This window comes from Coregonus clupeaformis, unplaced genomic scaffold (genome assembly GCF_020615455.1).
Source record: "Coregonus clupeaformis isolate EN_2021a unplaced genomic scaffold, ASM2061545v1 scaf5426, whole genome shotgun sequence".
Lineage (NCBI taxonomy): Eukaryota > Metazoa > Chordata > Actinopteri > Salmoniformes > Salmonidae > Coregonus > Coregonus clupeaformis.
The window spans coordinates 1-13,616 of record NW_025538880.1 but is presented as its reverse complement, the minus strand read 5'-3'; the positions used below and the strand labels follow the sequence as shown (position 1 = coordinate 13,616).

The 13,616-nt window shown below is 46.4% G+C and overlaps 1 protein-coding gene across 1 annotated transcript; it reads left to right on the top strand.

Annotated features, from left to right (window-relative positions):
- The first annotated feature begins 3,852 nt into the window (after positions 1 to 3,852).
- LOC121543936 (protein SCAF11-like) lies at positions 3,853 to 12,300 on the top strand. The gene is made up of 8 exons (XM_041854064.2): positions 3,853 to 4,005; positions 4,097 to 4,134; positions 8,077 to 8,147; positions 8,375 to 8,500; positions 8,724 to 8,824; positions 9,199 to 11,340; positions 11,550 to 11,842; positions 12,024 to 12,300. The coding sequence occupies exons 3-8, from the start codon at positions 8,125 to 8,127 to the stop codon at positions 12,291 to 12,293; spliced, it is 2,955 nt and encodes a 984-aa protein (XP_041709998.2). The 5' UTR covers positions 3,853 to 4,005; positions 4,097 to 4,134; positions 8,077 to 8,124; the 3' UTR covers positions 12,294 to 12,300.
- Positions 12,301 to 13,616: the final 1,316 nt, after the last annotated feature.

The window sequence follows — 13,616 nt, the reverse complement described above, 5'->3', positions numbered from 1 at the left end:
AAGCATGATGTTTCCACCCCCATGCTTCACAGTAGGTATGGTGTTCTTTGGATGCAACTCAGCATTCTTTGTCCTCCAAACACGACGAGTTGAGTTTTTACCAAAAAGTTCTATTTTGGTTTCATCTGACCATATGACATTCTCCCAATCCTCTTCTGGATCATCCAAATGCACTCTAGCAAACTTCAGATGGGCCTGGACATGTACTGGCTTAAGCAGGGGGACACGTCTCGCACTGCAGGATTTGAGTCCCTGGCGGCGTAGTGTGTTACTGATGGTAGGCTTTGTTACTTTGGTCCCAACTCTCTGCAGGTCATTCACTAGGTCCCCCCGTGTGGTTCTGGGATTTTTGCTCACCGTTCTTGTGATCATTTTGACCCCACGGGGTGAGATCTTGCGTGGAGCCCCAGATCGAGGGAGATTATCAGTGGTCTTGTATGTCTTCCATTTCCTAATAATTGCTCCCACAGTTGATTTCTTCAAACCAAGCTGCTTACCTATTGCAGATGCAGTCTTCCCAGCCTGGTGCAGGTCTACAATTTTGTTTCTGGTGTCCTTTGATAGCTCTTTGGTCTTGGCCATAGTGGAGTTTGGAGTGTGACTGTTTGAGGTTGTGGACAGGTGTCTTTTATACTGATAACAAGTTCAAACAGGTGCCATTAATACAGGTAACGAGTGGAGGACAGAGGAGCCTCTTAAAGAAGAAGTTACAGGTCTGTGAGAGCCAGAAATCTTGCTCGTTTGTAGGTGACCAAATACTTATTTTCCACCATAATTTGCAAATAAATTCATTAAAAATCCTACAATGTGATTTTCTGGGGAAAAAAATTCTCAATTTGTCTGTCATAGTTGACGTGTACTTATGATGAAAATTACAGGCCTCTCTCATCTTTTTAAGTGGGAGAACTTGCACAATTTGTGGCTGACTAAATACATTTTTCCCCACAGTATATTCATTTTGACAATATATATTCTGCTGGTTAAAGCAACTGGGATGTTAGTCCATCTACTGAGGTTGGATTGAATTGATTTGAGCATTCTGTTAAAGTTTCTGGCAATGGTTTTATCTAAGGAAGGTAATATATCTACTCCCAAATATTTAAAATGGGAAACAATTGCGATTCCATAATTAGAGATGGAGTACTCCATCGTAGAGAACAACTGATAATCGGCCGAGCCGATATATCTGGCCGATATTGGCCTTTTGTAGTCTTTCGGCTATCGGCCCTTCTATCGGCTTTGCCTATAGTCCCTCTACATAGGAAACCTGCTGTTACAATCAGAGGTGTACAGTTCTTTGTACAGTTCTTTATAAAAGCAGGATAATCTTTGATTAATTTGGGCTCCTGTTTCAGATTCAATAGATCATTACGGCGTAGCTTGTTGGCCAGTAAAGACAGGGACAATTACCATGGAAGTCATGGTTGAGTCTAACTCGCTGGATGGCAAATTCTGCTTTCTGTCTTGTCAATAAATTATGTTCTGTCTTGACTTTGGAAAGAGTAATAGCTACCTGGTCTGAAAAAAGTGTTTGTTGAGAACGCTCTAATGCAGTTAACATTTCCCATTCTGATATCATTTTTAATTGTGATTTATTCAACCCAGATGCAAATGCAGTTGCATTATTTTTTATAAAACCTTTGGTGGCATTCCATAGAATCCGGGTGTCATCGAATTTTGATTGATCATTATTCATGAAAAAAATGTTTTTTTTATTTGTTTTTTAAATGTGTACCCCTTTCTCCCCACGTTCGTGATATCCAATTGGTAGTTAGTCTTGTCCCGTCGCTGCAACTCCGTACGGACTCGGGAGAGGTGAAGGTCGAGAACCATGCGTCCTCCGAAACACAACCTACCAAGCCGCACTGCTCGCTTAACCCGGAAGCCAGCCGCACCTATGTGTCGGAGGAAACACCGTACAGCTGGCGACCAAAGTCAGCGTGCATGCGTCCGGCCCGCCACGAGTCGCTAGAGCGCGATGGGACAAGGACATCCCAGCTGGCCAAACCCTCCCCTAACCCGGATGATGCTGGGCCAATTGTGCGCCGCCTCATGGGTCTCCCGGTTGCAGCCGGCTGCGACACAGCCCGGTATTGAACCCGGATCTGTAGTGACACCTCTAGCACTGCGAGGCAGTGCCTTAGACTGCTGCGCCACTCGGGAGGCCTTATTAATGAATTTAATTCCATTTCAAATGAATCACTGAATGTAGGATTTTGTAATGATGAAATGATGATACCCCATCTTGTGGCTCTTTTAGGATATTCGTACATTTGTAGTTGGCAGTAGTAAGGGTGATGATCAGACAAACTCATATGTCGAATTTCGATTTTCTTAATTTTAGAAAATAAAGGTGTAGATAGTAAGAGAAAATCGAGTACTCTGTTTGAGTAGAAAGTGTACTCTTGCTTTAGGGATATGTGCTCGCCGGGCATTAATGAGGTTATAATCAGAGAGTATATGTTGGAGAGCCTTGGTTGCGTTTGGATTGTAGTTGGTCTTTATTAGATTTGTCCCACATTCATGTCTGTCCCAATAACTAGTTTGAATTCAGTAAATTCTAACAATATGCAGTTCAGAGAATAAAAAAAGTTGGGATCAAATGAATTTGGAGCATACACGTTAATAAAGGCAATTTTCTTTCCGTTATGGATGCATTTTAAGGAAAGTGAACCTGCCTTTTTGGTCTTCGACTTAACCAAGATGGTGATTTTGAGTTTCTTATGTATCATTATGATTACAGTTTTAGGGCTGATGAAAAAGCAGCCAGTTTGTACAAATGGTTCTGTATTCTATCTGCATCCTTTTGGAGCAGGTGTATTTCTTGGAGCATTGCTATATCAATATGGTTTCTTGCTAGGATATCAAGACAGCTGGAACATTTGATTAGTTGAGTAGGTATCCACTTTAAAATACACTCCGTGGCCAGTTTATTACGTACACCCATCTAGTACAGGGTCAGACCCCCCCCCCCCTTTGCCTCCAGAACAGCCTGAATTCTTTGGGGAATGGAAACGTTGCTCAATTGGTATCAAGGGACTTAACATGTGCCAGGAAAACATTTCCCACAAGTTGTGCGTTCCGAGATGCCGTTCTTCACACCACTGTTGTACTACGCCGTTATTTGTCTATTTGTGGCCCGCATGTTAGCTTGCACGATTCTTGCCATTCTCCTTCGACCCCTCATCAACAAGCTGCTTTTGCCCACAGGACTTGCCACTGACTGGATGTTTTTTGTTTGTTGCACCATTCTTTGTAAACCCTAGACCAGGGTTCCCCAACTGGCGGCCCGCGGGTCATTAGGCCCCCCAAGTTTTCAAAAAACAAAACAAAAACTGGAAATCAGTTCCAATTGATTAGAATTTTGGAAATCTGTTCCCAAGTATTCCCACACATAAGAGGGACGTGATCGTATACAAATGAAAACAAGGTTTGAACTGATTACGTTTTAGTCAAATATCATATCCGTTTGGGATTCTTGCAGTCTACAAATTATCTGTAATTATGTTACGGCCCGCGACCATCCGCTCAAGAAAAAAATTGGCCCACAGCTGAATCAAGTTGATGATCCCTGCCATAGACACTGTCGTGCATGAAAATCCCAGGAGGCCGTCCATTTCTGAGATACTGGAACTGGCACCGACGATCATACCACGCTCAAAGTTGCTTAGGTCACTTGTTTTGCCCATTTTAATGTTTAATCGAACAGTAACTGAATGCTTTGATACCTGTCTGCCTGCTTTATATAGCAAGCCACGGCCATGTCTGTAGGAGCTAACCATTTTCATGAACGGGGTGGTATACCTAATAAACTGGCCAATGGGTGTAAAGTCTTAACGTAAAGTTATTTTGCGAAATAAATTCACGAGAAAGCCACGCATTTCAATGTATGCCACCTTTTATAAAAATATTTTTTTATTTTTAGAAATAAACAAGGAGAAAGATGGAGGAGACCGAAGACAGAGAGGACATCAGAAGCCAAAGTCAAAGGCCTTATTCGGAAATGTATGTGCTTATTCTCCTCACATAAATAATCTTTCCTTAATTTTTTGGCATTTTATTCATGAGTTGTAACAAGATAAATGGTGTTCCCCAGGCAGCGATGATGAGCCCTCTGTGTTGAGCAAGAAGAAGGTTAGTAGTTTCAGACCACTTGTAGAGGCATCTATTTCATAATAAATCATATGTATGGTTCATGCAAGATTTTATGGGTTTAGAGTCCAACTGTGCAGATACAGTATCTCACAAAAGTGAGTACACCCCTCACATTTTTGTAAATATTTGAGTATATCTTTTCATGTGACAACACTGAATAAATTACACTTTGCTACAATGTAAAGTAGTGAGTGTACAGCTTGTATAACAGTGTAAATTTGCTGTCCCCTCAAAATAACACCACACAGCCATTAATGTCTAAACCGCTGGCAACAAAAGTGAGTACACCCCTAAGTGAAAATGTCCAAATTGGGCCCAAAGTGTCAATATTTTGTGTGGCCACCATCATTTTCCAGCACTGCCTTAACCCTCTTGGGCATGGAGTTCACCAGAGCTTCACAGGATGCCACTGGAGTTCTCTTCCACTCCTCCATGACGACATCACGGAGCTGGTGGATGTTAGACTTTGCACTCCTCCACCTTCCGTTTGAGGATGCCCCACAGATGCTCAATAGGGTTTAGGTCTGGAGACATGCTTGGCCAGTCCATCACCTTTACCCTCAGCTTCTTTAGCAAGGCAGTGGTCGTCTTGGAGATGTGTTTGGGGTCGTTATCATGTTGGAATACTGCCCTGCGGCCCAGTCTCCGAAGGGAGGGGATCATGCTCTGCTTCAGTATGTCACAGTACATGTTGGCATTCATGGTTCCCTCAATGAACTGTAGCTCCCCAGTGCCGGCAGCACTCATGCAGCCCCAGACCGTGACACTCCCACCACCATGCTTGACTGTAGGCAAGACACACTTGTCTTTGTACTCCTCACCTGGTTGCCGCCACACACGCTTGACACCATCTGAACCAAATAAGTTTATCTTGGCCTCATCAGACCACAGGACATGGTTCCAGTAATCCATGTCCTTAGTCTGCTTGTCTTCAGCAAACTGTTTGCGGGCTTTCTTGTGCATCATCTTTAGAAGAGGCTTCCTTCTGGGACGTCAGCCATGCAGACCAATTTGATGCAGTGTGCGGCGTATGGTCTGAGCACTGACAGGCTGACCCCACACCCCTTCAACCCCTGCAGCAATGCTGGCAGCACTCATACGTCTATTTACCAAAGACAACCTCTGGATATGACGCTGAGCACGTGCACTCAACTTCTTTGGTCGACCATGGCGAGGCCTGTTCTGAGTGGAACCTTTCCTGTTAAACCGCTGTATGGTCTTGGCCACAGTGCTGCAGCTCAGTTTCAGGGTCTTGGCAATCATCTTATAGCCCAGGCCATCTTTATGTAGAGCAACAATTCTTTTTTTCAGATCCTGATAGAGTTCTTTGCCATGAGGTGCCATGTTAAACTTCCAGTGACCAGTATGAGGGAGTGTGAGAGCGATGACACCAAATTTAACACACCTGCTCCCCATTCACACCTGAGACCTTGTAACACTAATGAGTCACATGACACCGAGGAAAAATGGCTAATTGGGCCCAATTTGGACATTTTCACTTAGGGGTGTACTCACTTTTGTTGCCAGCGGTTTAGACATGAATGGCTGTGTGTTGAGTTATTTTGAGGGGACAGCAAAATTACACTGTTATACAAGCTGTACACTCACTACTTTACATTGTAGCAAAGTGTCATTTCTTCAGTGTTGTCACATGAAAAGATATACTCAAATATTTACAAAAATGTGAGGGGTGTACTCACTTTTGTGAGATACTGTATGTAATGCATGCGATGCAACTAAGAAACAAGTGTGTTTTAGCATGCTAGATTCACATTAGATTCACAAACACTACATACGCACACACGCATACCGACACAACACAAACACACACACATGCACATTACACATGCACACACTTTTACACTCATCATTTGCTGCTGCTACACTGTTCTTTATTTTACTCTTATTGTTATCTATCCTGATGCCTAGTCACTACCCTGCCTTCATGTACATATCTACCTCAAATACCTTGTACCTCTGCACATTGATTACTGGTACTCCCTGTACAGTGGGGAGAACAAGTATTTGATACTCTGCCGATTTTGCAGGTTTTCCTACTTACAAAGCATGTAGAGGTCTGTAATGTTTATCATAGGTACACTTCAACTGAAAGTTGATTTTTAAGTAATTCATTTGCATTTTATTGCATGACATAAGTATTTGATCACCTACCAACCAGTAAGAATTCCGGCTCTCACAGACCTGTTAGTTTTTCTTTAAGAAGCCCTCCTGTTCTCCACTCATTACCTGTATTAACTGCACCTGTTTGAACTCGTTACCTGTATAAAAGACACCTGTCCACACACTCAATCAAACAGACTCCAACCTCTTCACAATGGCCAAGACCAGAGAGCTGTGTAAGGACATCAGGGATAAAATTGTAGACCTGCACAAGGCTGGGATGGGCTACAGGACAAAAGGCAAGCAGCTTGGTGAGAAGGCAACAACTGTTGGCGCAATTATTAGAAAATGGAAGAAGTTCAAGATGACGGTCAATCACCCTCGGTCTGGGGCTCCATGCAAGATCTCACCTCGTGGGGCATCAATGATCATGAGGAAGGTGAGGGATCAGCCCAGAACTACACGGCAGGACCTGGTCAATGACCTGAAGAGAGCTGGGACCACAGTCTCAAAGAAAACCATTAGTAACACACTACGCCGTCATGGATTAAAATCCTGCAGCGCACGCAAGGTCCCCCTGCTCAAGCCAGCGCGTGTCCAAGCCCATCTGAAGTTTGCCAATGACCATCTGGATGATCCCGAGGAGGAATGGGAGAGGGTAATGTGGTCTGATGAGCCAAAAATATAGCTTTTTGGTCTAAACTCCACTCGCCATGTTTGGAGGAAGAAGAAGAATGAGTACAACCCCAAGAACACCATCCCAACCGTGAAGCATGGAGGTGGAAACATCATTATTTGGGGATGCTTTTCTGCAAAGGGGACAGGACGGCTGCACCGTATTGAGGGGAGGATGGATGGGGCCATGTATCGCGAGATCTTGGCCAACAACCTCCTTCCCTCAGTAAGAGCATAGAAGATGGGTCGAGGCTGGGATCTTCCAGCATGACAACGACCCGAAACACACAGCCAGGGCAACTAAGGAGTGGCTCCGTAAGAAGCATCTCAAGGTCCTGGAGTGGCCTAGCCAGTCTCCAGACCTGAACCCAATAGAAAATCTTTGGAGGGAGCTGAAAGTCCGTATTGCCCAGCGACAGCCCCGAAACCTGAAGGATCTGGAGAAGGTCTGTATGGAGGAGTGGGCCAAAATCCCTGCTGCAGTGTGTGCAAACCTGGTCAAGACCTACAGGAAACGTATGATCTCTGTAATTGCAAACAAAGGTTTCTGTACCAAATATTAAGTTCTGCTTTTCTGATGTATCAAATACTTATGTCATGCAATAAAATGCAAATTAATTACTTACAAATCATACAATGTGATTTTCTGGATTTTTGTTTTAGATTCCGTCTCTCACAGTTGAAGTGTACCTATGATAAAAATTACAGACCTCTACATGCTTTGTAAGTAGGAAAACCTGCAAAATCGGCAGTGTATCAAATACTTGTTCTCCCCACTGTATATAGCTCCATTCATGTTTATTTTATTGTATTCCTCTTGTGTTACTATTTTATTTTTAAACTGCATTTTTGGGAAGGGCTCGAAAGCAAAGCAAGCATTTCACAGTAAAATCTACACCAGTTGTATTCGGCGCATGTGACATAACATTTGATTTAATTTTATATTGTTGGTTAGAAATATGTTAATCAGATCTAGCCTTTCCCATGTTCGTATTTGCTCAGCCAAGAGTTTTCGATAATACTCTGGCATAGAATAACCCTAGACCAGGGTTTGTTCCCAATGGGTGCTTGTCTGGTATTTGCAACAGACAAGCCTCCTTTTGAACGGTTTTCTCTCTTTTCCAGGTGAGAGGACCTCTGTGCTCTTGGTCTCCGGCCCAGACAGGCACAGCAATGGGGACTATAACACAGTGCATGTGAGTAGGCCACTTTGTTAACATTTTGATTTGTAGCTCACCGAGCAGAAACACAGTAACTACTTCTTATGGTACTTAACAATTTGTTTGAAACCCTGTTATAATCATCTTTATCATAACAAAGTTGAAATAGATGGAGACTGAAGTTTGTTTTTGACTTTAAAAAAGACAACCAATGAAAGATGTCCTTTTATGTGTGTATATTGTGTCCTTTGTCTACTCTGCAGTGCAGAACCCCTTTGGGTGCCCGAGGAGGAGCCGTCTGAGGATGACTGTAAACAGTGTAGCCGCAAAACACAGGACTGCCCATTTCTGCCTGTTGCTGTACCCGTTCCTGCCAGTGGCAACTCGAAGTGAGTTGGTCCGCACACAATTAATGTATATAGGTGGAGTGTGTATATATTGTAGGTAGAGGTTGCAGGATGAGTTAAAGACCCTGTGCAAGGTGATTGTTTTTTCAATAGAAACAGTGAGCAATGTTTTAGTGAGTAGTGATTTTGAGTCCATTTTTGAGAGTATGAGTGAAATTGGTTAGCGCAATTTGTGTATATCTGATCTGATATAACTGCCCTCCAGGCAGTTCTTCCATCCCTCTGAGTGGAGTAGCAGCCCCTTTCCTCTGAGACCCCTCTCTCCTTTCTCTACTGCTGCTTCACCTCTTGGCTCGGGGCATTTTGGTGAGTCCTGCTTTGAAATGCTTATCAACCATTTAGTGAGTCTGTTCAAAGGAACCCTCTCTGATTTTTTTTCTTCTCTCTCCCAAAACCCGGTATAAATGTTAACTTGAATCACTGAGTTTGAATGAGGTCACGCAAAGTGACTGTAAGCTGCTAAGCTACACTAAGCTACATTGTGGGAGTAAGCTACTTTTTTTGAATAATTTCCATCATGTGTCTGGGTTGTGCAGTACCCTGGCATCAGGAGTTACGTTTTGTGAAGGCACCAAAACCAAAACCTTTAATCCATAGGTTATGCCTAATTTTATGCTACGTAGGACCATTGTTAAGTTTCTCACAATACTTCTAATATTCATGATTATGTCTCATAATAGTCTTTCAGGGAAGAGTTTGCGCAGTCACCTGCCCCAAAGGAGGGGAGAAGAAGGGCACCCGTGGAACTGGCTCCAAAGGCCCCTCCAAACAGACAGAGGCCCTGACGACTAGGCGCTCTGGCCGCCACAGCAGGGCTGAGGAACAAGCTCCTACACAAGACCCTGCATCTTCGCAGTCCCACTCTTCAGATTCCGACACTTCCACAAACCCACCTACGAAAGCGGGCAAAAGCACTGCAGCCGCTGGTAAGAAGGGCAAACGGGCAGCTCAGCGAAAGCCCAGCGCCAAGAAGAAAGCCCCAGCCAGAAAAAAGGCCTCCAAAGTTGTCCTCAGTAGCCCATCAGGAAGTGAGGAAGCCAATGAGGAAGAGGAGGAATTAGAACAGCAGAGGAAAGAGGTAGAGGAAAGTGAGCAGCTCTCAGACACTGCAGTGAGCCCACAGGCTGTGCAGCGCAGCTCCAGCCCTACTGAGGAGGAAGCCAGTCCCGAACCGTCTGCTTGTGAAGCCCTGAAGGACACTGAGGACCAGCCATGTAAAGATTATGATCTTTCTGAGGAAGAGAAACGGGGGAAGGAGGAAGAGGAGGATGGTGAGGAAGAGGACCAGAAGTCACCGTCGTCAGATGTAGAGCTGAATACCCCTGGGCTCCAGGACCAAATAGACCAAATAGAAGACCCAGAGAAAAGCAACTCACCCACCTCTTCCAACTCACCAGAGAGACCATTGGAGAGCCCCCAGTCTGGGCAGTCAGGACAACTTGGGGAGGAAGATGCTGACACCATGGAAGCCACTGCTGATCCAACAGAAGTGAAATCAGATGATGAAGCCTCAGTGGAGGAAGAGAAAGCAGAGGCCTCTCCCTGCCCCATTGCAGAGCCTGAATCTTGCTCTGGCTCTGCTCGCTGTGACTCTCCAGATGGGAATACGTCCCAGAAAGTTCAAGGCACCTCAGAAGCAAAGGTGTCTGAGGAGGACAGGCCGCATGATCAAAAGGATGTCACAAATGAGAAATCAGCAGCCAGCAGCAAAGAGGACGGTCTGTCTGAGGATGACACAGAAGCTATACCGATGGACTGTGATTCACCCAGCAGTGAGCGCAGCACCAACCTGGCCTCAGATCCACAAAAGGAGACTGAAAGTACAGCTCACGAGTCCACAAGCCAGGCCCCTGAAGACGAGAGGAATGGTAGCAGGCAGGAGCGGGAGAGCTCGGTCGGAGAGGAAAAGGTAGAGGAAAGGAAGAATGGCAGGCAGCGGAAGTCGCGCTTCCACTCTGCCGCCACCACTTGGTCTCCCAAGAGAGAGTCGAAGCAGGACTCGTCAAGGAGGTCGCGCTCCAGATCTCGGGAGCGCAACAGAGAGCGTCAGGCCTCGGGCAGCCCCCCCTCCAGCCGCAGCAGGGAACGGGACGCTCTCAGGACGGACCGTAGCCGTGACTGTAGCCGTGAGAGGAAAAACAGGAAGCGCTCTAAGAGCCGTTCCAGATCTCGCTCCAGGTCCAGAAACAGGTCCTACCGAAGAGGGTCGTCCCCGGAGCGCCCTGACTCAGGGGGACAGTCACCACGGAAGAGGGATCGCTGGACTGGAGATGGATGGAGGGCTGGGCCGGGTAGCGACTCCTCTCGAAGGAATTTCCCAGAGAGGCCGGCAAGAGATTCGGGCCGCTCTGAAAACGGTGGCTTTGCAGAGGTTTCCCCCAGCAGGGAAAATCCTGACTGGGTTATGGAGAAGGCGCGCGCTGATACAGAGGCCAGGGTGACAAGTGGCCCTCGCTGGGAAGATAAAGGCTGGGGCGCAGATCGTGGACGAGGCACAGGACGAGGCCGGGGTGCCTACGGAACCTCCAATCAACAGGGGGAGCAGGCAGAAAACCGCTGGCAGCCCAGAAACGCATTCTCAGGGTCCTCAAACAATTCAGGGAGTGACGCGTACAGCCGATTCAACGAGAACCGGGGCGGCCGCAGGAAGGAGCCTGAGATGGGCGAATCGATGATGGACCGCTCCGGCTGGTCATCAGCTTCCAGCTGGGCTGTGCGGAGGACACTCCCAGCAGACGTGCAGAACTATTACTCCAGGAGAGATCGAGGGGGAGGTGCAGGCTCTGGCAGCTGGAGCAGGCAGGAGGAGACGTCAACAGCAGGTCAGAACCCTTCTTTAGATTGTGTTTCATTGAGTGTATGCACTCATTACTGTTACTAGTTTCGCTGTGCATATTGAAATGGTATTGCTGATGTCTGTTGCGCAGTTGATGTGGATCCCACTTCTGCCACCAATGTACAACTTAATAAAAGCCCAGGATGTACTTCAGGTAATCTGATATTATTCTTTATTTGTTTTTGTCTATTTCAGACCCACCTCAGAGTGAGCCAAATGCCCATGGAGAAGCTCCACCCGCCCTGAATGTCATGCCTCCCCAACTGAACGTCCTGCATTACCCAATGGGCCCACGAGGCCCACCTGTCAGCCTGCAACCACCCCCCTTCGGGATGCCTCCTCAGGTCCCCATGCACCTCCACTCCTCAGTGCCTCTCCTGCAGGTCCCTGTGACAGCTGCCCAGGGCCTCCCGCCACCACCTCCACCACCACCTCCCATGCAGCAGGGCAGCATGACAGCCATACAGGCAGATAGCCGCACAACACAGGTAAGGACAGGAGTATTTTACATCCTTTGTCAAAATATAATATTCTGGACCCAATCAATCTGTTTGAGTATTTTCACTTCTCTCATACTTAATTCAATCAACTGTAGATAGTGTATTTCCGGATAGCACTTTCAGAAATGTGTTGAATTTGCATAGTAGTGCGTCCCGGTCTCTTTCCCAGATGATGAGCAGCATGGCAGTCCATGGCAAAGCCCCCTTCATGCCCACCATGACCAAAGTAGGTGGCGCCACCACAGCCCAGGCCTACAGCATGGCCATGCCATCCTCCACCACCCAGCACAGCAGGGCCGCCCACCCAGACAGCTCCAAGAAAGAAAAGGTAATGTCACCGCCACTAATAACAGCCACAGCACCAGGCATTGTTCAAATCAAATGTTATTGGTCACATGCAGATGTTATTGCGGGTGTAGCGAAATGCTTGTGCTTCTAGCTCTGACAGTGCAGGAATATCTAACAAGTAATATCTAACAATTTCACAACATATACCCAATACACACAAATCTAAGTAAGGAATGGAATTAAGAATATATACATATATGGACAATATATGGACAAACAATTACAGAGCGGCAGGGACTAAGATACAGTATAATATTATAGAATACAGTATATACATATGAGATGAGTAATGCAAGATATGTAAACATTAAAGTAACTAGTGTTCCATTTCTTAAAGTGGCCAGTGATTTCAATAGGCAGCAGCAGCCTCTAATGTGCTAGTGATGGCTATTTAACAGTCTGATGGCCTTGAGATAGAAGCTGTTTTTCAGTCTCTCGGTCCCAGCTTTGATGCACCTGTACTGACCTCGCCTTCTCGATGATAGCAGGGTGAACAGGCAGTGGCTCGGGTGGTTGATGTCCTTGATTATCTTTTTGGCCTTCCTGTGACATCGGGTGCTGTAGGTGTCCTGGAGGGCGGGTAGTTTGCCCCCGGTAATGTGTTCGGCAGACCGCACCACCCTCTGGAGAGCCCTGCGGTTGCGGGCGGTGCAGTTGCCGTACCAGGCGGTGAAACGGCCCAACAGGATGCTCTCAATTGTGCATCTGTAAAAGTTTGTGAGGGTTTTAGGTGCCAAGCCAAATGTCTTAAGCCTCCTGAGGTTGAAGAGGCTCTGTTGCGCCTTCTTCACCACACTGTCTGCTTGGGTGGACCATTTCAATTTGTCAGTGATGTGTACGCCAAGGAACTTGAAGCTTTCTACCTTCTCCACTGCGGTCCCGTCGATGTGGATAGGGGGGTGCACCCTCTGGTGTTTCCTGAAGTCCATGATCATCTCCTTTGTTTTGTTGACGTTGAGTGAGAGGTTATTTTCCTGGCACCACACTCCCAGTGCTCTCACCTCCTCCCTGTAGGCTGTCTCGTCATTGTTGGTAATCAAGCCTACTACTGTTGTGTCGTGCAAACTTGATAATTGAGTTGGAGGCATGCTTGGCCACGCAGTCATGGGTGAACAGGGAGTACAGGAGGGGGCTGAGCACGCACCCTTGAGGGGCCCCAGTGTTGAGGATCAGCAAAGTGGAGATGTTGTTTCCTACCTTCACCACCTGGGGGTGGCCCGTCAGGAAGTCCAGGACCCAGTTGCACAGGACAGGGTTCAGACCCAGGGCCTCAAGCATAATGATGAGCTTGGTGGGTACTATGGTGTTGAATGCTGAGCTATAGTCAATGAACAGCATTCTTACATAGGTATTCGTCTTGTCCAGATGGGATAGGGCAGTGTGATGGTGATTGCATCGTCTGTGGATCTATTTT